Source organism: Buteo buteo, chromosome 6 (genome assembly GCF_964188355.1).
Source record: "Buteo buteo chromosome 6, bButBut1.hap1.1, whole genome shotgun sequence".
Classification (NCBI taxonomy): Eukaryota; Metazoa; Chordata; class Aves; order Accipitriformes; family Accipitridae; genus Buteo; species Buteo buteo.
The window spans coordinates 36,051,623-36,078,917 of record NC_134176.1 but is presented as its reverse complement, the minus strand read 5'-3'; the positions used below and the strand labels follow the sequence as shown (position 1 = coordinate 36,078,917).

Sequence of the window (27,295 nt, the reverse complement as noted above, 5' to 3'; positions counted from 1 at the left end):
TTACTTTAAACTTGGTCTTCAAACGTAAGTAGAATGTATTTTAAAAGTAAATATGCTTGTTGAGACTGGCATGTCAAATGGCATGTAATGCAGAATACCCCTCTATCAGCACTTTTTATGCTTTGTTGCCTTTAAACAAAATGCTTTGATGTGCAGCACATTAGATTTGAAGACGGATACTGGAGTGTTTGACATGGAATGATTGCATTGTTTTTGTACTTGCTTCTCTTGTTAGCAGCTGTTAAAAACTTGCACCAAAATTTTGAAAGTGCTTTCACCTTCTTTCCTGTTAATTACTTTAATTGTGATTTATTCTTCTATATAGCTAATATCAACATACATGTTTATTCCATGAATCAAACTTACATCTGCGTTAGAACAGGTACAACTGTCAATCAGACAGGTGAAGAAAATGTCATTTATGCTCTGGTGCAAAAAAAAAAGCAACAGAATAGTAGGAAAAAATGTTTCTTCAGGCTGTGAAAAAAATATTAATGTAAGGGCAAAAGAACCACTGAGACTTAAATATAAAAACAAAATTTGTAAAAAAAAAAGAAGAAGAAAAAAAAATTTATCTGCTCAAGCAAGGAAAGAGAAACATGACCCTTCCTTATAGAAGAAATTTATTTTACTGCTGTTTGGGGTTGTGTGAAGTGCTTCTGTAACTGACACAACTATGCTCTTTCTTAAGGGAGCTCAAATATGTCTGCAGATGTGATGTCCAAGGGAATCTGCCAATAAATGTTACTTTCAAGTACAGTTTTCTTCTTAAGAGTTCTTGTCACGGTCTTTTAACTTTTATCAGACTTATAAAGTGTGTGTTATGACATTTAATCTTTGTCTTGTCATTCTGAATGGTGATGTGGTCATCAGATATGCTGCAGTGTTATTAATGCCCAGGCGTCCTGGTAAAAGCAGAATCTGTGTTCCACAGTTATTTAATGAATTGCCAATGCTTGTTTCACTATTTGATAATGTTTTGAAATTTGGTTTCATTTTTCAAAATATACAGCTATATACTATAGCTTCTGCTAAATGATTTTCAGTGACCTGTAGTATGGTTTGCTTTTGAGACTGGCATTTTGGAGGGGAGGCCTCCAAATGGAGATCCCAAACATGGGATAATGTTTCTAGCCAAATTCTGACTTCAGTCATTCCAAAATTCAGAGTATTGATGGGATTTAATTACAGAAGAATTAAAGAAAAGTGACTCTCTAGGAAGTATATGTGAAACAATGGAACTTGCTGATTTAGCATACAATCTCATATTCCATAATAAGGGATAAAAGGAGTTTGTATTCTGTAGTTTCTTCTTTAAAAGTACCATCAAGATAACTTGTGTACTTTTACTTCTGAATTCAATTCTGCTGAAATTCATCATACCTTCTTAAGTGATAAATGTAGTAGGCATGAATTACAATCCAAATAAGATAAATAGCAAAAATGGACTTAATTGTTAGAAAGACTCAAGTCCTTTCTTGTACCCTTAGGCATCAATACCTGTAGAGCTCCCACAGATGAAGTCTAAAATTATTGAAGATAGCAAGAGGAGAGAGCTTCTGTTCCGACAGTCTCTGGCTCAAAGAGAAACGGTGCTGGCCTCCTGTCCTGTTGGTGATTCTCTTGCTCCCTCAGAGCCCAGAAGTAAAAATGGTCCTAAAGCAAGTGCCGCAGAACCATTTCAAAGAGCCCATCTGCTATCAAAGCAAGAGACTGACCATTTGGATGAAGAACTAGATCTTCTCCTAAATCTAGATGCCCCCATTGATACAGAAGAGAAACCTGTCTCAGGTGCATTATCCTATAACAGATCAACTGAGAAAGAATTGAAAGTGGATTGTAAGGAAAATGGTAAGATTTCTCTTTTCCCCAGCATGCCTTTATTTACTGCTCTCTGTTTTGTTGATGTTTTTGAACTCTTGATTAGCCAGTCAAGAGTACTGCTGTCATCATCTCTGTCATACTGCACTTCATTTATCTGTGGCTATGTTCTGACCCATTTGCTCCTTTTTAAGTTTAACTCCCCACCGAACTAAAGTTTCATCCTTGTCAGTTTAAGCATTAACAGAAATTCTTCTGCAGAACAGCATTGGTCTTACGATTCAGCAAAATTTTAAACTTAAAAAAGAATTAAAGTACTGCTAGAGAATTTTAGTGAGAGGAAGATAGATAAAGTTTTCATTTAACATTATCAGCCCTTAGTCCACTGTGCCAATAATATACAGAAGAATTGACAGCTATTTCTGATGGCTTGTTATAAATGCTATTTTCAAACTTTACTAGTATTGATTTTACAAAATCAAGTTTAGTATGGAAACAAAACATACACAGAAATTTTCATATTTCAGAAAACTGGCAAACCCTTCCTTTTGTTTGCATTCCTAGAAGTTATACTCCTGTTCGTTAGTTTTGATGGAGATGGTTTGCTACTCCTCCTGGGTCCACAATGCTGTAAAAGAATTTTTAGCATCTCTGATTTTTTGTGTATGATTTTCTTGCAATCTTAAAAATTAAGTCCAAGATGGTTGAACATGCAAGATGTTACCCAAGCAATACAGCAAGCCTTGTTGCAGAAGAACAATCATCTCAAAATGCTCTTTTGTTTCAGTGGTGTGTATGATGTCATGCTTTCCACTCCAAAGCACAGTGTAAATCCCTTAAGAAAACAATGCCATCAGAATATGGACTCATACCATGCTGTAATAATCATGCAGGGCGATCTGCTGTTGTGGCCTCCTGCTTCTCTCCTATGTTAAAGTAAACTCTGTATCGGACAGGAGGGATCGCTTATAATCTGTCTGCTGCAGACTAGGCCCTGCCCCCCTTGAATCAGATGGAAGCCACATTGCTCTGGTTGAGCTTATTATTAACCTGCCTCATTTTTTTTTGTTGTTGCTACTAGTTTTGGAATAAGACTTGCTATTCTTCAAGAAAGAGAGATTGTGTTTAGAGTCAGTTGTGCATTAAAAAGCAAAATGATCCAGGACAAAGACCTGGTATGGCATGGTTTCCAGATTTCAAGTCTTGTCTTTTCACTTTTCTAGACCCTTTAAAACTAGATATGCCTGAAGAGAAGAGTACAGCATCACAGCAACAACAAAGTACATCTAAAAACTTTACTGAGGAAGAGCTTGAAGACTGGCTGGACAGCATGATTTCCTGAAGCTCAGATTTTCTTATGTGAATAGCTGAATATAGCAAACATGAAGTAGGAAGTGGAATCTTCCTTTTATCTCCTTGTTATTTCCTTCATCTGTTTCACTTTGTTCAGTATGCCAAATGCCTGGTTTTCTTTTCTGGCACCTAAAATTCTGTGCAACCAAAATTCATTTAGATGTGATAGTTGTCTAAGACTAATATTCTTAGAAGGGTCTAAGATTTGTGATGAAATGAGGATTTTCTTTGCTAAAGATGCAGGCTACAGCACACTAAGAGAACAATTATTTCAGCTTGTACTTGCTCTATGTAGTCCTTAAAATAAAGCTATGAATGAATAATGAATACATGTGGTTTTAGTCACCATCCTCATGCCATATCTCCATATTGTAGAAAAATGAGAAAGATGACAGCAAAGGTAATATTTAGTTTATAATACTTTATTGCAGTGGGCACTTTTATCAGAAGAAAAAAAACCGCATAATCCTAGCAGATTCTACTTGCAGGTGACCATAGAGCATTGTTTTATTTTGGCCGAAGATTTAAGTTGTATTCATTTCAATACAGTGTATGTCTTTTAACAGCAGCATCTAATAAGCTGTTATTGAAGGTAGTATATAAACAAACTTCAAGTGCAATTTCATACAGAAAGACAGAAAAGCAATACAGTTAATGGATCTGTTAATCTAGAACACTTACTTATATAAATAAAAAGTTTGCATAGCTATGTCTACAGAGGTTTTAAGGCACTTGATGTTTCAAGGTCAACAAAGTGTTTGAAAATGTTTTCTTTTTAACTGCTTAAAGCTTTTCAAGCTGTAGCTCAGTACATTTGCTAGCAAATACTGGGGGGAAAAACTGGACAGCAGTTAGTTAAAATATTTTTTCTGAGGCATGGCCTCTGATGTTCAAGTTCTTAAATGTCAAATGTTGTGCAATTAAGACACCTTTTAGCCCTTTCAACTGTACTGCCAAACACTAGGTTAATGATGTGGTTAAAAAGTTGTTACAATTTCAGACCATGTTTGAACTGGAAGGCTTAAGTTAATCTGGCATAGTTTTTTCTAATTAAAATTCCAACAAAAGACCTGTTTCATATGTGGTAGGTACAAAAAGCCTGTGAAATAGTGTCAAATTTTATATATGTCTTGAAGTTCAAAGACATTTAAAGCAAATACAAGCTGTGAAATTACACCATGAAAAGAAAAGGTTTTTTTTTGTATACAGGATCTTAACAGTTTGTGAATAAGTAATTTCTTTTGTGACATTAGCCAAGCTGATCCTCATACTGCTTCCGGAAGCAGTCACCTGCTGGGAAAAAATCCCAACACCTTTCTTGGTACATCTTCCACACAAATGACTCCTGAAAATCATAAAGAGTATTTATGTTAACAGACACCTTGCAGTTAGCGCTCTAGATAAACTTTTAGCAATAACCAGGTACTCTGCCTATTGCCGTGGAGTAGAACTGTGAAGACGTTGAAACTGAAAGATTGTAACTCAAGAACGTTTGTAAAAGTATTGTTCTGCACTGTTCTGGATGCAGTACTACTAAAAAACTGTGTAAATAAGCTTAAATTAATCAGTCTAGTTACATCAGAGCAAACCTGTACACAATCTGTATATAGAAAATGTGGTTTAACTTGCTTGGAAAACATTTAAGTGTAAGGTACTTTTTTGGTGTTTGTATAACAGGTTCTTATTTGATATAAGATATAATTAAATCCTATTTATTTGCATTTAGGTCTCCTAACAACACTAAACATACATACATGCATCCATATACTTATTGATATATATATGGGTTTAGACTATAAATATAGCAGCTTAACTACTTAATCTTTTGGGAATAAACTACAACTGGTACATTTCAGGGCTTCCCTTCAGAGATAAGACAACAGGAAAATTATTAGTAAGGGACTTCTGACAGAGTTCAGCACTGGGTAGAAGAGCACACTGCTGCAGCTCACCCCCTCCCTTTTTTTTAACCCTTCCTTCTCTTAAATTCCCCAAAGACTCTCAGGGAGGCTGGCATCATCTCCACTCCTTGGTGGTACATCAGTTCCACCTGGTGGTACATCAGTTCCACCTGGTGGTACACAGCTACAAGACTAGAGAAGATAAAAACATTGAAAGATAATCTTAAGAAAAAAAATTTTTATTTTCTACGCACCTGGCCAGTATGCTCAGTTTCATCCTTGTTAATGAGATACATTAAAAAGAACCTGAAACAAACACATGAAGCGGGTATTAATGCAGAAAACATACATAACATCTCTGCCTAAACTTTCCTAGACTGCTAGTTGGCATAATCTCCCTCACATACCCCAAAGTAATGATATTGCTAGGCATCTAAAGTACTTATGTTAAAGGAGAAAATTCTATCCTCCAGCACGTCTCCTATGGAAGTGCCAACAGATGTAAAAATCTGTGGAAGTGCAAAAAGGTGGTTTAGCACTTTCTTCATTTCAGCGCTAGGAGCAATACCTGAATTAGGCATATGTCAACTCCTATACACCTATGCTCCAACGTCTCACCTTGGAAGAAGTTAACATGGCTGCTATGGAAGAAGTGTGGCAAATACTCAGCTGCACCAAGATTTCCAAACACTCATGCCACACAGCTCGTAAGCTGAACCTGTCTATCTCAGATACCTGTACTCACTCAAATGTGGAGAGCTTGAAGTAATTTGAAAGGCTGTAGAGTACTAACAATGGCCTGTTTATATGTAGTACAACTCTTGGTATGTGCTTTCACTGTAAAGAAAGAAGTGTATAACGACTTTAACATTTGTCTAATTAAAGGGCAACCTGGTTAGAAAGACTTCACTATATATTCTAATATTGAAGAAATGGCCATTTTTAATTTACTGTGAATTACAGGTTCCCATATACCAATTAAGCAATTCAATATAGTAAGAAAAGGTTGGGGGTTTCAGACTGGTAAAACTATGGATGTTAATGGAAATTTGCCTCACAAAAGCACTGTGCATTGATTTTGCAGTGTCGGTTGCTATACAAGGAATAATGCAGCCTCCACTCCAGAAGGCACACTTTTTTTTTCTTTTTTTTTTTTTAAATTTAAAAAGTTCAGGTGCAGTATTCCAAAGCCAGACTTCTATAAGATGGCACCAGTTCAGCTCCTTTGGTTCTGCTGGCACAATGCTCATATAATTATCATTGTTGTATAAGAAACTAATGCTACCAAATGAACTTCTTAAATATCCTCTTTGATCTGCTCAGTATTTACTAATGAAACTAGAAGATCACTGTTTTGGGAGTCTGGGCAATTGTCTAAACACATAAACTCCTGATTGCTTCGAGGTTTTGGAAGGCTGCACTATCACTAAAGAACTATAGGATCAGACTTATACATTACTTTTTGTAGCTTATCTTTTAGGAATCTTCCAGAAATAATGGGTTTGTTTTGATTTGGGTTTTCTTTTTGTCAAATTGAGGCTACTTGTCAATGGTCTCATCAATGTTACCAAGCCCCCAGAAGTCACAATCAAAACTTCCAAACTAAAGCAACTTACTAAACTGTTGTTCCCTATCATTCCACGTATCTGGGTTTCCTTCCAGAGGAATAAGGAGTTGGTGTGCTTTCAGGTCTCATTCCACTAAGGTAGCTCAGGGGTAAGGTGAGCACTTTAAAGATAATGAGCAGTGTGGAGTAGAGGAAGGGAGACCAGAAAGGAATGGAGATATTCCTCAGTTCTACGGAATTCTGTCTTAGGATTGTCAGCAATATGTGCACCTAAATTACTCTGGAGCTGAAAGGTTTCTCTGTCGTAATTCCAGTAGTAAAATATACTTACAGATAGTTTGCCAAGTTGTGTTCTTGCAAAGTATGCGTTTCAAAGCCATGTGGGGTTGTGTCAAAATAGTCATTGCCAATTCCACAAATAAAACATTTGGTCTGGAAACACAAGTTGTGGTTACAAATGAATTTTAACTCAAAGACACTATTTTAAATGGTAGCAATCTAGATGAATAAGAGTAGTGACAAATGTAGTGTGCTTACTCATACCTCCATATCTTCTCTTACTTGTTCTTGCTGGTCTCTTAATTCACCAAAAGCATCAATAATCAGACCTATTTCAAATGGAAAAGTAGCAACACTTTAGTACTTAGCGATATTCATATTTCAAGTAATGTCTATCAGACATCCTCCACTGTCTTTGGAGTTTAGCGTACTTATGTCTAGGTTAACAATTCAAGTTACAATCTATCAATTTCCAGACATCTAACATTTGTTTACACTGCACTCGTAGCAGTAAGGATTTCTCTTACATAGAAGTACAATCTTGAGAGTGGAAAGGCTTTCCTGTACTTAATTTTGGTCAGTTTAAGCTTCCATAATCTCCTCGCTCTTGTTCCCATGAAAGAATTTAATTTTCCTTCTCCTTCTCATGGAACTCATGCATCCCAACTTTCGTTAAACAAAGATGACTCTGCTCCCACAGGCCTACAGGCCAGTGTGGGATGCTGCTTCACATTTGAAGCATTATTCCTCCACTTCCAACATATTAAGAATAGAGTTGAATCATTTTGGGGACTGTGACATTCATAACTTTTTCTCGGTATAGATGTATTACATTTTTTTCTTTGCCACCAGATTGCCATAAAACAATGTTTAAAAAACAATATGTTTTTTCCTAACAGCCTTAGGTCAATTTATACAGTGAGTGTTGAATACTGACAGTCATTGAAGAGAGGTCTCATTCTCTGTAAACCACAACTGCAAACCAATTAAAACTGCAAACCATCCTCTAAAGAAAGGGGGAAATGGGTCTGTGGCCATGGTGACTTTCTCCATGCCATTTCCCCTTTCCAAGGGGAAAGTCTCCATTCCCCAGCCAGCTCTGGTAGTTCCAAAGTAACGGTGTGAAGAGTGTCTACAGCAAGGCGCTCCAAGTTTAAATGGTTATTATAGGAAGAACAGTGATCCTGCACAAGCTGTTTCATTGCTGGTTAGTTGTCAATGTGTTCATAAACACCGTAACCCAGGTAAGTTATGTTTCTTGTGCTTTGTCTTTGTGTAGTACTTGGGGCAATGCATTATTTATGAATTAAGTATAAGATTATTACTTTCAGAATTAATGATTTTATCAGCTCAGAAATAAGTCTTTATAGCAATACTGCTAAATTTACCTCAAACACAGATACGGTTTAAATACATTGCAGAACTTAAGTAAACTAAATTCTGACAGTCTCTACTATGGTAAGTGACAGTACCTTGAATAATGGCCAGTAGGATAACAATGACAAAGAAGAAAAATGTGATGTCAAAGACAATGCGATACATTTCGTAAGGGTCTCCAGCAGGATCCTCAATTTCATCTCCAATGCCACCACCAGCTCTTACCCCCACATACATGTGGAACAGGTAACACTGAAAAAGAGAAGAAAATTACAGACACATTTACCATGAATGATTCTGTTTGGTTTTTTTTTTCTTTTTTTAAAATGATTCGACTTTGCTAATTCTCTTCACAAGTTATATTAACAGAGAACACATAATATCGTCCCTCATGTATCACACACACTGCACCAAAAATCTGCTGTTTCTTAACCAATGTGATTACATCTTCAAGTACACTTACTAAGAGGGGGAGTCAGCATCAGCTCTTACCCTCTCCTCACTCCCTTGGTCATACTTACAGACGAAGACCATTTGGGGGGCATTCTTCTTGTATTTGTTACTGTATTCAACTATATTCTACCCCTTATATTAATTCCTAAGGTTCTAGCTTGCTCTGAGTAAGCAGAGGACATCTTTTAAAGTCTTGTAATGGAGTTTAGAAATGTTGGCAAATATTGCCATAAAATAAAGAGTGACATATTCACAACACATAGGTCTATCTGTGTTTAGGTGGTTTCTGGATAATTTTATTTTGCAATACTAGATGTCTGGTTTAGTATATTGTGAAGTATTTATGATCTGGGAAACATAGCCTCTGTTCAGTTCACATGGAAGAAATCACTTTACAAAAATGTTGCTCTGTGTCATATTTTTTGAACGTGTAAGTCTTCATGGATTTAAAAGTCTGGCTATATAAGTAAGTATATTAGAATGGAATCTTCTGCTGGAGTGATATAATACTGATGTTCCTGTATGAATCAGTTACAGAATCTTGTAAACCACCTTCAGTCACACAATGTCAGTTAAAAACAATGGGAATGTCTAAGCCCAGCCAGTGTTCTGAAGTCACATTAGACAGCAATGCTGGTGTTAAATAATCAGCGTAAAACCTGACAAATCTGGTCTTTCATAAGCAGACACTAAACAGAACTATACATCTCTTTCTATAATGCAACTTTACTGTTGACCTAAGATGCTGGTACTAGTTTAATCATACTTAAAAATGTAACTTGGAATTGTTTTACCTCACTTGGTAGAGTGGTTTAAAATGTAATAGTTTCATTATTCCAATTACTCCTACATCTATTTTATGACCAGACAATTGTGTCCAGCTCACAGAGGGGCCAACTAAATTATTACTGCTTGGGCAGTTTTCATAATTTCTATCATTTGCATATCTGACTTGCACTGAGTGTTTGAAAGTTAAAGAATAGGAAAGATCATTTTGTGAAGACTATGACACACCTGTGTTCTGAGGTGTTTTATTCTATCTTTGGTGTGTAAGACAGGACAAAGAGTGACTTTTCCATGGAAGAAATGAGCTGGCCACAAACTCAGAATGTTACATTTTCAGTACCTGAATTTGTGCTGTTTTCTGTATACAGTAAGAAAATCAAATCCTCTTCATACCATAATACGTATCTGTAGCGTATCTTTTAATATGACATAAAAAACGTTCTGTGGCAACAGGTGGAAATCAGAAGGGGAAATTAGTAGTATTAGATTATCACCCATAATAAGTTTTAATTGCCCCCTTCTCTATTCACCCTTGACTTCTTACTTCATAACTAAATTACTAATTGTAAGCAGTTTGGAGCAGGCTTTTATAACTAGTGCTAATAACACCATATACTTCATATAACCTAAATAAGGATAGGAAGAGCTTGCACAGTTGCAAAAATTGGGAACAAATTGGGTTTATTTGTGCTGCGGCTACACAGCTTCTTTTTGCAGGGCTGACCAGCTTGTCATGCAATTTCTTCCATATACTTCAATGGTTTGCCATCTTCACATGTAAAAGAGTTGCAGCAAATCATATACCACAGTATTTAGGAGAAAAATCCAGAATATCTTCCTATACTGGTGAGTGTCATCTATCTACTGTTCAGTTTAGACCGCAGGAGAATGCAGAGGGAATTTCAATGCCATTCACATTTTCAAAATGCCATGTAGCAAGAAGAAGAGACCCATGGATTTAACAACAAAAACACCCCTCCTTGCTTATCATCTTCTCTTAAGCATCCATCTGAAAATTCAGGATGAAATTTTTGAGGCATGCTAGTGATGTTTTAGTTACCGTCATCATGTCATCACATTTCATGTCTGGTTCATCTTCATCTTCACTTTTGTTGTAGAATTTGCGGAAGAAGTTGAACGCCACAACAGTGTAAAGGTAGACTACTACAGCGAGGAGTCCTACAGTAAGCACAAGCTGTGTATGGAGACATGAAATGAAAGTAGATTTCAATTTCATTGTCAGAAGAGAGATGCTAGCTCAGTGTATTGCCTTAAGTAATGAAAATGTATCATATTGTACCTTTCCGAATAGGGAAACTAAAGATAGCAGTTATGATAGCTTTAAGGTCTCCCTATTGCTTGGATCAGTGTAAAGGTGTTACTTTACCGTGCTCTCATGTGAAAATCAAGGGGAAAAATGCTGTCAAGAGACTGAAGTTGTTTCCACCTTTCTGAGCTGTATGCATATAAACTATGTATCACTGAAGCAATGTTTCTACTATTTAATTTAAAAGTTAAATTCTAGTAACTTGAAAAACTGGATATACAGTGAAAATCAAATGATAAAAAATAAACCCCTTTAGTTAATTTGATAAATAATTTCAACTGGGACTTATTATGACTTACCATAGTCTATTTTCTGTTTCAAAGCTGGTTAGCAAAGCCATCAATAAAGTGGATAGAAAATTTTTTAGAAAACTAAAGAGTAATTAATTTCCAGGTCCTGCTTTTAAGCAAATAAAATCCTTAGGTGAAAAAGTTCAGCAGTTAATGAGACTATATTATATTGTTTCTTGGAGTTGGCATTAGAAGATGCAGCTCTGGAGTGGAGTTACTGAAGGCTACATATTTTAACAAGTGCAACAATTGGTATTACTCTTAAAAGAAATGTAAGAGATTGAATGAGCTGATTGTCAGTTTATCACCTTCTGCAGATCTGTAAGTATGCTCCCAAAGTGAACACTTCAATTGAAAAATCTGCAGCTTTCTTTCAGTGTTCATGTCTACTAGCAAGAACAGCAACAGGATTAGAAAAACTAATCTTCGCTTGTTAAGAATGTATACTGAAAGCTGTGGTCTTGAAACAGTTTTGTCAATTATGCTCAGTTTTGAGTATTACATTTAGAAAAATCTCATAAAGAAAATATATCAACCATTACATTAAAAGAAGTATGACTTTGGTCATCCTGGAAGAAAATGAAGGGGGTAAAACCAGAGATTTCATTTCTTTGTGCAATAATACTGAAAACATTCTCATATGTATTATTATAGAAACTTCCTTTCCTGATAAGGGAAGAAACTTCCATTGGTCAATTTCTGCTGAAAGGAAGGATTAAGCAAACACAAAGGATATATCACAGTTAAGCTAAGGGGATATTCTTAAGCCTTTTCCAAAACATTATGTGGTTTAAAATGTTTTGACAAGTCTAACAGGGCGTAAGAGTGGGCTTAGAATATGTGTTACTGCATTTGAGAAGGAATGGAATATGTATGTTTGAAATGAAATTTTTGGGAAGTTCTGTTGGATTTCTTCAATGTAAGTTAAAAAGCGTGTTAGTGAAAAAGCTTTTTTTTGTTGGTGTGCTAGCTAGGAACATAGAGCCTTTAGAGATCAGAGAATGATTCCCTGCATAAGTTTCAACAATTAGTTTTGGAAGTAGGTTTTATTAATCTGATTTTTGCATGACAAAGTAACATATAAATATATTCAACTCTGCAGAATGCCCACACCTGTAGGTATATTCTTACTAGCTAAGTATTGAAATCTCAGTGCTCAGATCATTATTAGTTCTGTAGCTAAGGAGAGACTGAATTCTTACTAGTTATCACCAATCAGTTTCATCACTGAGTATAGACAAGGAGCTGGTTAGGTCATAATTCATAATCTTACATTTTTCTAAAATGATGCATTTTTCTATTGTGTACAAAACTTCTTTAGCTATCAGTGCTTTGTGGGTATAGATTATTATAATTTCATAGGATTTTACATGTATTTAATGTGCTGCAAAAGACCCAATGGGATCTACTCTTTAATCCAATCATGTTCAAAATGGATTGCATTCCAGTATTTCCTAGGTACCACAAGACTTTTTCTAGTAGTGTAAAAAAACCACATACATTTTCAAACCTTTGCACGTAGCACTAACCTGTTTGCCATTGTGAGTGACTGAAGACAAAATGGTTCGCAGTGTCTTGAAACCCATAGCGATATCCAGCAGGTGAGCAGCAAAGAAGAAGTTGTTGTAGTGCCCAAGGATAGACATAGTTGTGTACCAAGCTAAGTACAAAAATGACTGCAGAGAAAGTGAAAAGTGGCAGAATGTCAGCAGGTGCTAATGTGCATTATTGGATCCAGAATATACCTTTCTTTTAGTTGCTCAAGTTACAAAATAAAGTAATACTATCATGATGTGATTTGAATCACTGTCTGAATGCAATACCTCTATTTTACATGTTCAAAAAGACTCCTATTCTGTCTCTTCTGATCTCCACTGTTCATTTAAGGAGTGTTTATTGCTTAGTTATGCTTATGTGACCTCTATCCTTACATACTTAAATGCAGTCTTCAGCATATATGTTATTAACATCAAAATCCCCTACCTTAAAACTGTTTTGGTTGGGGACCATGTTACACAGTACTTTAAATTTTAACACTGATTCTGGAGGAGACAAAATGCATGCTACTACTCTTGAGACACTTTACTCTCTCTATGTCTCAGATCACGTCAACCAGGACACCCAGAAAACCTAAGGCGCATAACACAGCTTATTCTTTTAACAAGCAGTGAACCTGAAGCCGCTTTGACGTAAAAGCTCTTACTGAAGAACAATGGCTCAGTGTGCTTTTAGCACACAATGAATTTATAGATCTTCAGCTGATTCCCCTTGGCCTTCTTGTTTATTTGGGAATGCTCAAGAGAATGCAAAAAGAGGATTCACAAAAAAAGGACTTTTAACATAAGCGTGGTCCTTTCAAAGGAGAAGGTATGAAGGAAAAGAATTAACCAACCACGTCAAACAGATGATTTAAGAATAAAAAAGGGTAACTTTCTGTAGACTGTGCTTGATTTTAGAAAAGACACCTTTGGTTGCTAGATTGATTTCTACAAAATTAAATGAATGTACCATTAACTTCCAAAATGCTGACATTTCGTTAATGGGGAGGAGGTGCATATTGCCCTTTAGAATCAAAAAGAAAATTCTAACAAATTAAAGCAATTTGCTACAACACAAGACAGAAAAAAACTATTTAAAAATGGCTCTGTAATGCAATATTATTTGTGTATGTTTGTTTAAAATAAAAGGAGATGGTGGAAGACATACAATCATGTTTAGAGTAAATCAAAGCATACTCTTCTAGGCTAACATACTCACATTATCAGTGAAAACAACTCCAAGCTTCCAAACGTGGTACTTTGTATCAATGGAGCTTAACCTAGGAAATACAAAATTTTTGAAATGCATCAACGTCAAAATTAAGTATTGAATTCTGTGGAACCTGAATTGCTTGAATTCAAGAGATAAGTGTTCTGTCTAGTGTAAAATGTTGCCAAAATTGCCAAGAGAAAAGGGAATGCCTTCTGCAAAATTCTAAATATTTTCCTAGCCGTTAGATCACATATGAATGGAAATCCTTCTTCTTGTGTGCCTTAAGTATCAAGGAAACCAAACTCTTGTAGTAGCCTAAATCATTTGGGACTTGGCTACTTTAAAACTCTCATCTTCACTGATGGATTAAGTTAGGAAAACATCTCTGAATTTTTTCTAGATACCTGGCATCTAGGTATTTGTTATCAATACTTTTTCTGTCCTTTGGTTTATAAACTAACTCTGTTGTAACACCTAAAGAACTTTTTAAATGCTGCATTGATTATTGTTTAAAATAAAAGAGTGCCCAACTATTTCAGTCAGCATCAACTCGTTGACTTTTTTCTTACTTTCATAACACAAGTATACATATGTTTTACAATGAGCAAAAAGCTTTTTTATTCTACTTCCACACTAGGAAGACTTCTGCATTCGAATTTTCCATGCTGAGGAAAACATCACTACAGTTTCAATATAAAGTCCATTTTTATCTTTGACAGTGAAGTTATGCCAATACATAATTTGTCTGCAAAGTTCAGCAGTCATACCATGATACAAGAGATGCCTCTTCTGGTTCGCTCTCTTCCACTGGACTAAAATCAAGAGCACTTTTGTCCAAACCCAAAAGTTCTGCTATGCGCTCTGCTCCGTATAAATCTCCGTACTTGTTAATAACCTAAAAATGGAGGAAGAGAAGCTTTTGCTTAAAGAAAGACCTCAGTGACATTCACCCTACTTTAAGCCAGTAGTTGCCAGACTTTTTAAACAAAAAAAACCAAACCAAAACAAAAAAAAGTCTTTCACAATTAACACTACTAGAACAGTCAGAACTCCCAGGAAGCCAGGGGAGCATAAAAAAGAAAAATAGAAGCATTAAAGGCTATTATCTGAAAGCTTATGTATAATTTGCCATCACTTAAGCTGGCATGTTTTTCTTTTTTTAGGGGGATGAGGGGGCTTTGTATCCTAAAGATGACAATGACTGTAAATTAGACTGCGTGGCAGATTGACAGCACAGTTATTTCAAATGCCTGAGTCTAGGAAGGAAACCACAGCCTTCTGTCTTCCTCCTTCCCTCCCACCTACACTGCAGCTGCCTGTTCAGAGACATTTACCAGAATGACTTCCACAAAACAAATTTCAGTTCTCAATTATTTGTGTATTTATGTGTACAGAAGTATATTATACAGATATCGGAATTAACTGAATAGAAGATTATTACTATGACTAACATAATAGAAATATAAAAAGCCTACCTTCCGTTTTACAAATTTGTCCCAGTAATTGTTAGGAAAGGACCTACATAGATAAGGCAAAGATATTTCAAGTTATTTAATTTGTTAGGGGAAAGAAAAAAACAACCAAAAAAAAAAAGAAAATACCATGCTCCTGATCATTGCAGATTTTGGTGCAATTTCATTTATTTACACACTGCACTTTGAATTACAAAAACCAATTTCTTTTCACGTGGACAACAACTGTTACTAATCGTCATCCACTGCAATATCATCTTTCCCCCCCGCACCCCTTTTCTTTGTCACAAACCCACAAATATGATTGGCTACAAAAGGACAGCAGGCTAAATATCACCCAATGAGCCCAACAACTCAATAGTAGCAGGGTAGTCACCGTAATATCATTCATCTCCTAAACAAATACTTTATTGCTCCTAGCCATAAAATCAATACAGGCAATGATTTTCAGAGGAAAATAATAGTAGCATAAATAATTTTTAAGTTCACTGGATTACATGTCAAATAGAGGCTGAACACTTGGGAACCAGCAGACAGTTTGCCAACATAAAATTCAAAAATATTTTAAAAACCCCAGAAAATTGCAAAGATCATTTGGCAAAAATGGAGGTTAGTGGTAATCTTGTTCTCAGGTGTATCATATTGTTGTTACTGGATCTGACATCCCAGAACAAGACAAGGTAAAAAACATTATTCTAAAGCTGCAAGACAGTTCAGCTAAAGAGCATTTTGCATCATTTGGCTCTGAGCAGCCATGCCTACACCTGTAATTAAAAGAAAAGCTATTGTGTATACAAAAGAGAAAGAAATGAAGCAGTAAATCTTAAATATTGAAGAGGCATCAGGGTATCTTTTATTGAAAATTCCCTGCTTTTTTTGAGAGTAGTGAGCAACCATGATGCTTTGATAAGCAACCAGCTTTATCCACAGGAGGTCTCGCAACAGACACTAGGAAATACATCAGCTTTGACCTGCAAGAAAAAAGACAGTGTTCTCTCTTATCAGTGACATTTCCCTGGTCCTCAACTTGATAATAAAAAATACTGTTCTTGAACTGTCTTATGAATAGCAGTGCCCAAGAATTCCTCATTCTGACGATCTTTACTGTATATTATGTCAATTTTGAAGAATGCCAATTAGCAGGAAACACTACAAAATTTAGGGTTTTTCTCTCCCCATTTCCTAGATGTAACGCTGAGTTGAGCAAATATGCAGGAAGGGAAAAAAGAAAAATAACTGTTTAAACTGAATGACAGTATTGGTAAAATAAATCAAGTGTTAACATCCGAAGAATGAGATTCCAGAGCACTGTTCTGCTGGGATGTGAGGCAAACTTCCTAACTACTACCAAGCGCTCGATTTTTTATTTTTCTGAATTGAAGTTCTGAATGAAATTACTCCAGATACAGGCAAATGGTTCCAGTGACTCAGATGGTATATTCTGGTCCAGTGCTCTATATTCTTTCCTTGATTTCTCTGACTTTTAAGCAAAGCATGTCTCTAACATAGCCAGCTTATGTCTGTCTCTTTTACCATAAACATCTAACAGTGCTGCATTTATCAGGGTACATCTTTTGCCTTTTTAATTACTTTTTTTCACTTATAGAAAGTACACTTCAGTATATACACAGCACTGGGTACCCTCCAGCAGTGGTTATGGCGATGGTACAATACCTGCACTAAACCTCGAGGGCCAGTTCACATCAGAGGGAAGGATTAGTCTGCTTAAATTAGCCTTAATCTTTTATTCAGTAGATAGTGCATCATGCTGAGAACAGACTGTACAGCATGTCGTTTGGGATAAGCTGACAATATATCTTATTAATTCATGCTTGGTTTTGCTGAGGATAAACTTACTGGATGTCTAGATAGCTTGCTATCAATAGTTAAAGAAACAGGTTGGAAATTAAGCAAGCTCTCCAGTTTCCCAATTACCTTCTATTTTAACTTTAATAATATGTGCTGCTCTGTATTTCTAACTGAAATTAAGGAAAATTCTTAAAATTGAGGTGTAGAAAAACAAAGCAAGAATTTCCAATGTTTTAGACATTCTAATTTTAATGAAAGTACTAAGGGCACTGTTTATAATGTACAAAAATTGTGTATAACTGATAAGATTGATATTTTGGCTATTTTGCAGCATATTGTCACTCTGATGCATTTAGTGGATTATTTTTGCTGGCTTGTTTTTATCAAATACTTACTTATGCCTACACAAACTAGCCACAACTACTCTGTGACTTGTAAATAACTTTGCTCTTTTCCAGGTTTCTATTACTGTCCTTAAATTATGATACTATTAGGGAAAGACAGGAACCTAAGCCTAGGTATACTAGTACCAAAATGTGATTCTAGTTGTTTTGAAAGAGTAAATTCTGAAAAAATAGCCTGTAGATGAGGCATTGTTTCAAGAGAAGAGAGCTGACTTGCTATATTTCTCTGTGTCACTCCTACAGACTGCTGCAGCTTACTGATATTTTTCTTTTTCTTGCCTACACTTGTATCATTCACTCACAGAACAGCAGGCGAGTCTCCTAGAATCAGTATGTGACTACTACAGTATTTGCTAATGCATACAACCTGACAGTAATTCCTGTCAGACCTACTCAAATTCTAGGATTGCTATTTTACACTAGATTTACTTCTCTTCTCATATACAAATTTTGTTAGCAAGAAGTGGGAAAAAAAAGGCAGGAGAATACTGCTATACAATATGAATGTGAAATTGAGTCACTGAAAAGGATGGAAGTTATCTTTTTAAAACTTTCTCAATAGTGACTAATATGTGAAATGTCTTGGGAGAAAGCTTGTAAGGCAAGATGCACAATCCTTGCAAACCCTAGAAAAATGAAAAGGAGGTGGAATACACGTTATGACAGTATTTAATAAATAAACAGATAATACAGGATTTCACATTAGAATCTACTACTGTAGCATCCAATATATGGTAAAAAATGCTAGGTGGCAGATGGACAGGGAAGGTTCCAGATGAATGGCTTAATGAGCTATAATACTTATAAACAGTTTACATATAACTATTTAATTTTACATACGGAGTATTTATAACCAGGCGATCCCATTGTCCTTTAATATCATCTTCAGATGGCTGCTCAGTTATGTACAGTCCATCAAATTCCAGCTTTCTAGCTACCTCCTTTTCTCTCTTGAATACAACCAGAGGGACCTATGAAAATGACAGAGGATATCTTTGTCATGGTTTATATATTTTTAGAAACTGTCATGGTTTAACCCCAGCCAGCAACTAAGAACCACGCAGCCACTCACTCACTCTCAACCCCCAGGGGGATGGGGGAGAAAATTGGGAACAGAAGTAAAACTCGTGGGTTGAGATAAGAACGGTGTAATAAAACTAAAAAGAAGAAACTACAAATGATAATGATAACACTAATAAAATGACAACAGTAATGATAAAAGGATTGGAATGTACAAATGATGTGCAGTGCAATTGCTCACCACCCGCTGATTGACACCCAGCTAGTCCCCGAACGGCAATTCCCCTTGCCCCCACTCCCCCCAGTTCCTATACTGGATGGGACGTCCCATGGTATGGAATACACCGTTGGCCACTTTGGGTCAGCTGCCCTGGCTGTGTCCTGTGCCAACTTCTTGTGCCCTCCAGCTTTCTTGCTGGCTGGGCATGAGAAGCTGAAAAATCCTTGACTTTAGACTAAACACTACTGAGCAACAACTGAAAACATCAGTGTTATCAATATTCTTCACATACTGAACTCAAAACATAGCACTGTACCAGCTACTAGGAAGACAATTAACTCTATCCCAGCTGAAACCAGGACAGAAACCATGATATCTACCTACAGTACAAAGTACTCTTTATAATACTATATAAAACCAAACATCACATTAGCACATCCCACAAGCAGATCAATGCCTAGCCAGTCTTTGAGCAATGGCCACCTTGGAAGTAAAGCCCCCCTTCCCCCCCAGTTTTTATTGCTGAGCATAATGTTATATGGCATGATATATGACTGTGGTCCATTCCAGGTCAGCTGTCCCAGCTGTGTCCCCTCCCAATTTCTTGCCCTCTCCCAACATACTCGCTGGGGGATGCACAGAGTGGGTAAAGCAAAGAGAAAGCCTTCCTGCTGCGCAAGCACTGTTCAGCAATAATCAAAAGGTGGGTGTGTTATCAACACTGTTTTAACCACAAATCCAAAACGCTGCTATTAAGAAAGTTAACTCCGTCTCTGCCAGACTGAGTACATGAGAAAAACATCTACATATTGAATAGTCAGAATCTGTAAACAAGTAGGTACAAATAGGTATTCCAGTATTAGCTCCAAAACCCTCTTTGGGTATAGCCGATGTTCTTCAACAAATAATGCATTAGTAATAAGATTCAGGACTTGCCTTTAAACAATAGTATCCAATCACACAGACAAAGGAGATGATAGTATGAATAACTGCCAATGCCCTGAGAGCAGGTGCCATGTAACCTGTACTTTCTTCTAAAACAAAAAACACCATGCCCTCCTCCTCGTCCTCTTCATCAAAAGAGTTCCAGAGATTAGAGTCTTCCTCTACTTCATCAAGTGGCTCTTCTGTCACCTGAGAGAAATTCAAGCATATTGAAAACACACAATAAGCTTAAAAGCTTTTCCTTTTACTATAATGACAAATGAAGTTTGCAAAGCCTGCTTATGGGAAGATGGTAGAGCATTAGCTTTGAACAGTAATGTCCTTCATTTTCACAGCAGAATTCTCCACATCATCTCACGTCACTGAAAATAGAATCTAGAAAAAAGCAAGTACAGGCATATAACAGCTTACAAATCTCTCCATTAACAGTGCCATAGCAAAACCAAAACAAAACAATGAAAAAGTTACGCAAAAATGTTTTCTTGGAAGAACCAAGCAATGACAGGGTTATGTAATGAGACTGAATTTAGGGTCTGTTTTGTAATCTACATTGTCCCTGATTACTAGAGTCTAGAAAGAAACAAAGTTCTCATGTTACCAACTTGCACATTGTCCATAAATTTTAATTTCATGACTTAGTTTAGAGCTTCAAATTAATACAGTGTTTAATCAGTATTTCATACCCCAAGCCGTGAAGCTGACATACTGCCCTAAATTCTGCCAGCGACTTTAAAAACCTGGCCTTTAAAATAAAAGCCCTAAGTGCCCTTCTTTTGACAGCTTTATCTGAAAGCTGAAGTCCTGTTCAGTCATCCTGTTTGGCTCCCACTGACCCCTTCCTATCTATGACAGATGGACTTGCACTGAGACACAAACTTTTGTCCTCACTCTGGCAGAATGGGTTGTTGGCTGACCCACAAGACCCAATGAAAAGCAGAAGAGAGTGGGGACAAAAGGACTGGCATAGACAAAAGCAGACTTCTGCATATACCTTTGAAGTCCATTTTCTCTAACCATATGGGACGGAAAGAGAGAGGCAAGAGCAGCCTTAAATAGCCCTGATGGTCTTTCTCCTGGAATGGTGCATGTACATTCTACCTAGTTTTCAAGAGCCTTTTGCGTCTTTACCTGCCCTGTCTCTGAGACTGTAACTGTGTTATAGGAGTTGCTTGTCAAGATATCTGAGATCAGGATTCAGTTGCTTCTAGACTGAATGTTCAGCCAGCTGCTTTTGTCTTCTCTGAAGGTTTTGGTTGTGAACAACAGAACTAGAAAAAGTAATACTGGAAAAAAACAGATTCATCAGCTTATTGCAACTTGCACCCTATATCTAGAAAGGGAAAATCAAAAGGGCCAGATTCCAGGATAAAGATAAATGAGGACTTTTCTTACGGGCTTAAATCTGTAAGGAAAGGAAAAAAAAAAAAAAAAAAGAAAAAAAGAGGCTTTTATGGATGGGAGTTCTCTTTAGTGAATTCTACTCCTTTTCATGGATAGAAGTTGTGAAGATTCAGGAATAAAATTAGTGAAGGCTGCTAAAGATGTTCTGCTTTGTATCATTGGGTTATACACCAGAACCTGAAACGACTCATTAGATTCAGGTAAAACCCTAAGATTAAGTTTGAAGTATGGATATATAACCTTCTTCACCAGTGATATAAAAAAAGAACTGTAGCCTACTATGAAAAGGCTTCTCTTGCTTTGTATTTCTTCTGCCTGCTCACACCAATCAATTAAAGTCCCGATCCCAGTATAGAAATGTCTTCATCACCATAGTCCCTAACAACCATATTGGCAATGACAACAAAGAAACTGGAGTAAATAAGTACAAAAACTGAATTAAACTCTCACAAAACACAGAAACACAAAATGGGAAAAAAATATACATTTGATGTTCATCGAAGGTTACTAAATTAATGAAAAAATATGAAAAAAGAAATTAAATAAAGCAAGCACTCTCCCCAAAAAGGCCAAACCCCAGGCCTGAAAGGCATGAAAAAAAATTATGAACAAATTAAGTATAACTGAAACATATGAGCTCATCTAGTTAAATTGAGACATTAATCTGATTCTGAAATTATGTATAAACTATTTCTCAGTCAAAAAGAATGTAGTCAGTAGGTGCTTTAGAAAAAGCAGAAAAACAATCATTGTGATTAATCAGGTGAACTGAAGTATCTCACTATCTTTAAAACAAATGAGAGGAAAAAAAAAGCAACAGTTTTGACATTTGAGTTATTTTAGTCAGATTTCAAACTTCCCATGACAAGATTAACAATCCAAACAATAACAGACTTATGTGACTAAATGAAAAAATGCCTATAAACGCAGGCTCAGCTGTAAAGGATAAATGAAATAAATCTGTTTTCATTCAGCCTGAGTAAAATGAAAACAGAGTAGGTTTAATATCACAAATTTTAGTTACAAAAGTTAAAATATTATTTTTACTTCATGTCGAAATGCTTTAGTTCATGTTTGGAGGGCTTGTAATAATGGCTTTATTAAACAAGCCTTGAAACCATCATTAAATATTCCTCTAGAAGTAACAAAAAAACATTTAAAGAACAATGCATAATCTTACCTTGTAAAATAGAAGAATAAAGTTGATGGCAAATGCAACAAATAGAGCAAGAAACCTTAAGTTATAAAAATTTCTTGCCAAGTAGTGCTGAAAGTAAAAAGAAAAAAAAAAAAAGAAAAAAAAAAGAATTAGAGGTAGCCTGTAGCTAATATCGAGATAAGAAAAGTAGGCAGCAAGGTTTCTAAGAAAGTAAATACATAATTGTGTTGCCTTCATACACCAGTTATAATGAACAAGGGCATTTCTTGTCAGCCTATTCTCCCATTTCATGGTAAGTGGGATTAAAAATAATGATCTTAAAATTGCAACTGGGAAGACTGAAATAGAATATTAAGGAAAATTTTCTAGAAGGATGTCTGGAAAAGAAATGCTAGAATACTGGAATAAACTACCTGAGGTTTCAGACAGTTCATCAGTTGATGTTTTTAAGAACAAAGAAAAATCTTACAGAAAATAGAATTACAGATTCTAGAAATTAGATTATGGAAAATAGGGAGCTCCTAACAAGGAGCTCAAGAGGTTAATCTGTCCTGTTTGACCAAGATAAGAGAAATTACTCTCACAAACAGTTTATTTGTATAAGTCTATGAAGTATATACAGAAATCACAAAAGACTGAATACAGCCAGTCATTTGAAAACTCATGCCAATGTTCCTTTTATGATGACATTTCTCCCTTCTGTATCAAACAAGTGTTCTATATTACATAAATAAAAAGTCAATGACTAAAAGAATTTAAGAAAAACTTACAAGCATTTTTATTTGATAAATTTCCAAAGCTTTGAAGAAGTTAGCCATCACAGCCTCTGGTTTCTCAATTTTTTGTCCATGCCTTCGCTTCTTTTTCTTCATTTTTCCCTCTTCTAGCTGCTCAGATTGTACTTCCTTTGCTATATCTTGTTTCTCACCATCTTCCATGCTAGAAGAAAGGTTATCTAAACGAAAATACCTAGCCAAACTTCTGTATTGTAAATACATTCACTTAGAAGGAATGCTAATTTGGAAAGTTTGGCTTTAAAAGGTAGTTTTAACACTGGGAGAAAACCCAGAGTAAAAAAGTGACCTTAGTTTCAAATGATATGCAAGAATAGAGTTGCTGAGGGGAGATCAAAAGGGTAAAAAGCGAAAAACCAGGCAGAAATTACTGCACCAAGTGTGAAGTGGATAATGTTTGCCAAAACCAGTGATGTACATATATACTCAATACAAGCAACATAAAAATTTTAAGAGTTCATGTGTACTTTCTTGAGCCTGGGGCTGAAGAAGAGAAATAAAGCTTTTAGGATTTGGTACACAGTATCATAATTCAATCACAGTATCATGAAATGAATTCATTTCAGTCAAGGCAATCACTGTAGTTACAGAGGTGAACAAGTAATAATAAGGAAGTTTGCTTCAGAGGGTTGCACCTTACAAAGTATGTAGATGACAATCATTCCTCCTGCACCACTGAACTGCCTTTATGAAAATTAAGTATCAAGACTGTATGTAGTAATATGGGAATTTAATTACTAAACTTAAAAAAAAAAAGCTGAATTTGCTTATATGTAGAAGAATGTTGAGGCATTCAGGTGGTTGAAAGTTTTAGGCATGAGGATAAAGAAATCCAGTATGTGGTTCACTTTATCACGCTACGACTGCAGGAGGAATCATATGATGGGCGTCAAAAATGTGTTTACCTTCTACCAAAAAAAGTCCCTGTTGCAGCCTCAGAAATGTAAGCCAATTAAACTTAAATATTTAAGCTGAAGGCCATTTGAATATGCTGCAAAAGTACCTGAGAGGAGAATTAAGCATGGCAGACAAGAGAAGACAACAGGCAATAGGGAAAATAAGTCCACTAAAATAATAGAGGTAGAAAGAAATCATGCTTATGGAAAATAAGAGGTGAAAAAGCCTAAAATAAGAAAATGAGTGGCACAGGAGATTTGGGGCAAATTTCTAGATATTTATAAATTGCTTAACACTCATCAGCAGGTTCTTTGGATACCTGGTACCAAAAAACCACATAAGAGTTTAAGTGCACTTTTAAATTACTGGAAGTGCTCTAAACAATGCAAATAATATGTTTAACATCCCTTCAGGGATTGAAAAGACAAATCACATTAAAACAATTCTGTGACAATAAAATGCAAGAAGGGGGCTTTTAAACTGAAGAAGTATGTTAGATGCAGTCTGAAAGGTAACAGATAGGAAATGAAAATATACTGAACCATCATTGATAGTGTTGATGGCATACTTTAACGAGGTAACAGACACCCCCCCCCCATTTAAATGCATGTGTGTGAGCATACATATATGTATACACATTCTTGTCCATGTAAGACATACTTATCTACATATATGTATATACACATATATATGCACACATAGATACACACATATAAACACATATATACAGAGGAAAAAAAAAGGATACCTTTCAGACAAGCCATACAAAGTGTATCCAGTCCTAAAATACTGACCTCAATAAGCACACTTAAAAAAATTAACTTGGGCAGGTAAGAGGAGAAAGATAAATGAGGCTGAAGTAAACATTTTAAATATGAAGCAAAATACAAAACAAATAAAAATATGATGTATAGCTTTTGAATATGTAAGAATCTCTAGGAGATCTTTTGCATGTGTCTATAAATACTTTAAGGGCATTCATCAGGCTGCAAGCCTACAATGTGGCTGCAGGTCCAGAAAGACAGCATGCTCCTTAGAAGTAGGATGCTGCTAAAGCAAGGTAAGCATTTTAACAGTTGTTTATAAGGCAGTCATATGTAGGATGACTGGACAAAGGAATGTATCTGCTGTCAATTTCATAACTTGAGAACAGATAAACCAGCAATAATAAAACTTGTTTGTTTAATAAAATCTTGTGTTTCAACGACCGAGTATTGTTGCGTGAAATTTATAGTGGGTACTAGGGAAAGTGTAAATAGCAGTAATGACAAGTTACAGAGTTTATTTTCAAGACTGGTGCTCATTTTTAAAGGTAGTTATGAAAACTTGAAAAAAGACAATGGCCACAGATTTATATATGCAGAATTGTCACGGGCCACAAAAATCAGATTACCATTTTGTTGCCCACTGAGATGGTCTGCCACCTCTTAGGGACTGTGCTGCTTTTCAAAATACTGATGAGACAAATTGTACATAAAGTGCTTTGAATACTGAGCATTGCTTGGATTCTTTCGGTCCTTATTATCCAGTATTAGGAATTAGCAAGGAATTAAACAGGAATTGTGTAAAAATAACTTACTCGGCCTTCTCAGCTTCTGCTTTTCTTTCCGCTTCAGCTTCTTTTGCAATTTCAGATATCTGCAAAAAGTATTTTAATGGTCAAAATGGATCCATTCAAATAAAATTTTGGTAACTTTAGTTACTGTTTTTTAAGAAACAAATACAACAACTACCATGCTATATTTTTTATACCACTTTGCACTTTTGAAGTGTTAGATTTTTAAAAACAGACAGCTCAGACTAGATTTTAACAGTGAGAACTGCAGAAATTCTTCTGATAGCCTTTTTCAGTATAGCGTTATCAATACTGTAACTAACCCAGTTGACTGAACAACTTTAAGTAATTACACATGGTTATCAGACAGATTATGTGACCAGTTGAGGATGAAGGTAACTACATCCAGATCATACCCTAACATGAGTCATATTCAAAGCCAAACTTTCCGAACTAGAATAATACCCTAATAAAAGTCACTCAGAAGGACTCAGTGCAGTTACTGATTATGTGGAAAATGAGCATCAGCTTGCCTCATTCCAAATATGAAATGAGGAATAATATATCAAGACAGCATAAAAAAACTGCAAAAGATCTGTGTAATTATCAGATATTACAAACCCCAATTTCTTTGTCAAGATCAACTGATGCAATTGAAAACACACAAATATTTAAACAACTTTCACTTATGCAATATTTTCTTCAAATTATTTATCTTAGGTGGGTTGATGGCTCATTAAACCTTTACTGGCACACCTCACAGCCATCTAAGTAGGTGTTTACAACATTCCCTTGAGATAAGGAAAAACCAATATACAATTTTACATATAGCTAACTGCAGCAAAGAAGCCGGGGCCTGGATTTCGAACGCCTTTAGGCTCAGTGTTGCAAGACCAAAGTAAACTCATTTCAAATGCTGTTTGAATATCTAAGCTTCACTGGAAATCAGAGAGATGCAGGCTCTGAAGTCCTAGATTCACAAAGGAATCTAAAGTGCCTAAATTTGTGACCATTCATTTTTGCCAAAACCTATCTTAACTCTTTAGCCTCTCCTGTATTCTCTCAAAGTGCTTAGACACCAATCGTCTATCAGTGTGTTGTCCTGCATTTCTGGTTAATACATAAATACAGTTATCTAAACATTTCCCCCACTACTCACCTGGATGCCTCTCTCTTGCACATAAGTAGTGAAAGAATTTATGAAAGAATCTACTAAATCGATCTTGCCTTGCTTATCTCGCCTCTTATCTGGGGAACTTCATCTAGTACATGTGATGGAAGCATGTGTAACTCTTCCACAAAGAGTTTCCCCTAGGATCTCAAGATGGTGGAGGGTAATTCAGAGATCATTTGATGATTCCTAGTTCTTCTAAGGGGTAGGGTAGGGAAAGAATGAATAAATCTCTATCCATCCTCTCCATCCCTCCATCATATGCTCTCTCAGTTGTCTCTTTTCCAGGCTGAAAAGCCTTAACCTACTTAATTCCATACACAAGAGTTGTTCCATATCAAGTTTTGATAACTTTTTGACCTTCACTGAACCTTTTTCAGTTTTATCACATTCTTTTTGAAATGGAGGAACCTGGTCTTCAAGACACTAGATATACTTCGGGTTCATGGAGCATAGTAATATTCTGGGTTTTTCCTCTCTCCGTTCCTTTCTCAACAATTCAAAATTTCAGTTTGCTTTTTTGATCTGTGTTGACTGACATTT

General features: G+C 35.9%; 2 protein-coding genes across 13 annotated transcripts in view; one reads left to right on the top strand and one right to left on the bottom strand.

Moving 5' to 3' along the window:
* Window positions 1-3,829, top strand: part of AVEN (apoptosis and caspase activation inhibitor) — a 101,004-nt gene extending 97,175 nt beyond the window's left edge. The window contains exons 5-6 of the mRNA XM_075030411.1: window positions 1,491-1,851; window positions 3,045-3,829. Of these exons, the coding sequence (XP_074886512.1) occupies window positions 1,491-1,851; window positions 3,045-3,163 (480 nt within the window). The 3' untranslated portion in view covers window positions 3,164-3,829. The remainder of the gene's footprint in view (window positions 1-1,490; window positions 1,852-3,044) is intronic.
* Window positions 3,576-27,295, bottom strand: part of RYR3 (ryanodine receptor 3) — a 245,176-nt gene continuing 221,456 nt past the window's right edge. For 11 of the 12 annotated variants that reach the window (XM_075030397.1, XM_075030399.1, XM_075030400.1 and 8 more), the window contains 15 exons: window positions 25,606-25,664; window positions 23,106-23,274; window positions 22,357-22,443; window positions 19,767-19,964; window positions 18,431-18,561; window positions 15,381-15,423; window positions 14,673-14,800; window positions 13,912-13,972; window positions 12,684-12,830; window positions 10,598-10,732; window positions 8,394-8,550; window positions 7,186-7,250; window positions 6,974-7,074; window positions 5,330-5,381; window positions 3,576-4,519 (listed from right to left, as the gene is read on the bottom strand). In XM_075030397.1, coding sequence (XP_074886498.1) covers window positions 4,424-4,519; window positions 5,330-5,381; window positions 6,974-7,074; window positions 7,186-7,250; window positions 8,394-8,550; window positions 10,598-10,732; window positions 12,684-12,830; window positions 13,912-13,972; window positions 14,673-14,800; window positions 15,381-15,423; window positions 18,431-18,561; window positions 19,767-19,964; window positions 22,357-22,443; window positions 23,106-23,274; window positions 25,606-25,664 — 1,629 coding nt within the window. In that variant the 3' untranslated portion in view covers window positions 3,576-4,423. Of the gene's footprint in view, window positions 4,520-5,329; window positions 5,382-6,973; window positions 7,075-7,185; window positions 7,251-8,393; window positions 8,551-10,597; window positions 10,733-12,683; window positions 12,831-13,911; window positions 13,973-14,672; window positions 14,801-15,380; window positions 15,424-18,430; window positions 18,562-19,766; window positions 19,965-22,356; window positions 22,444-23,105; window positions 23,291-25,605; window positions 25,665-27,295 lie in introns of those variants that run through there. The other variant, XM_075030407.1, reaches the window with a different exon arrangement.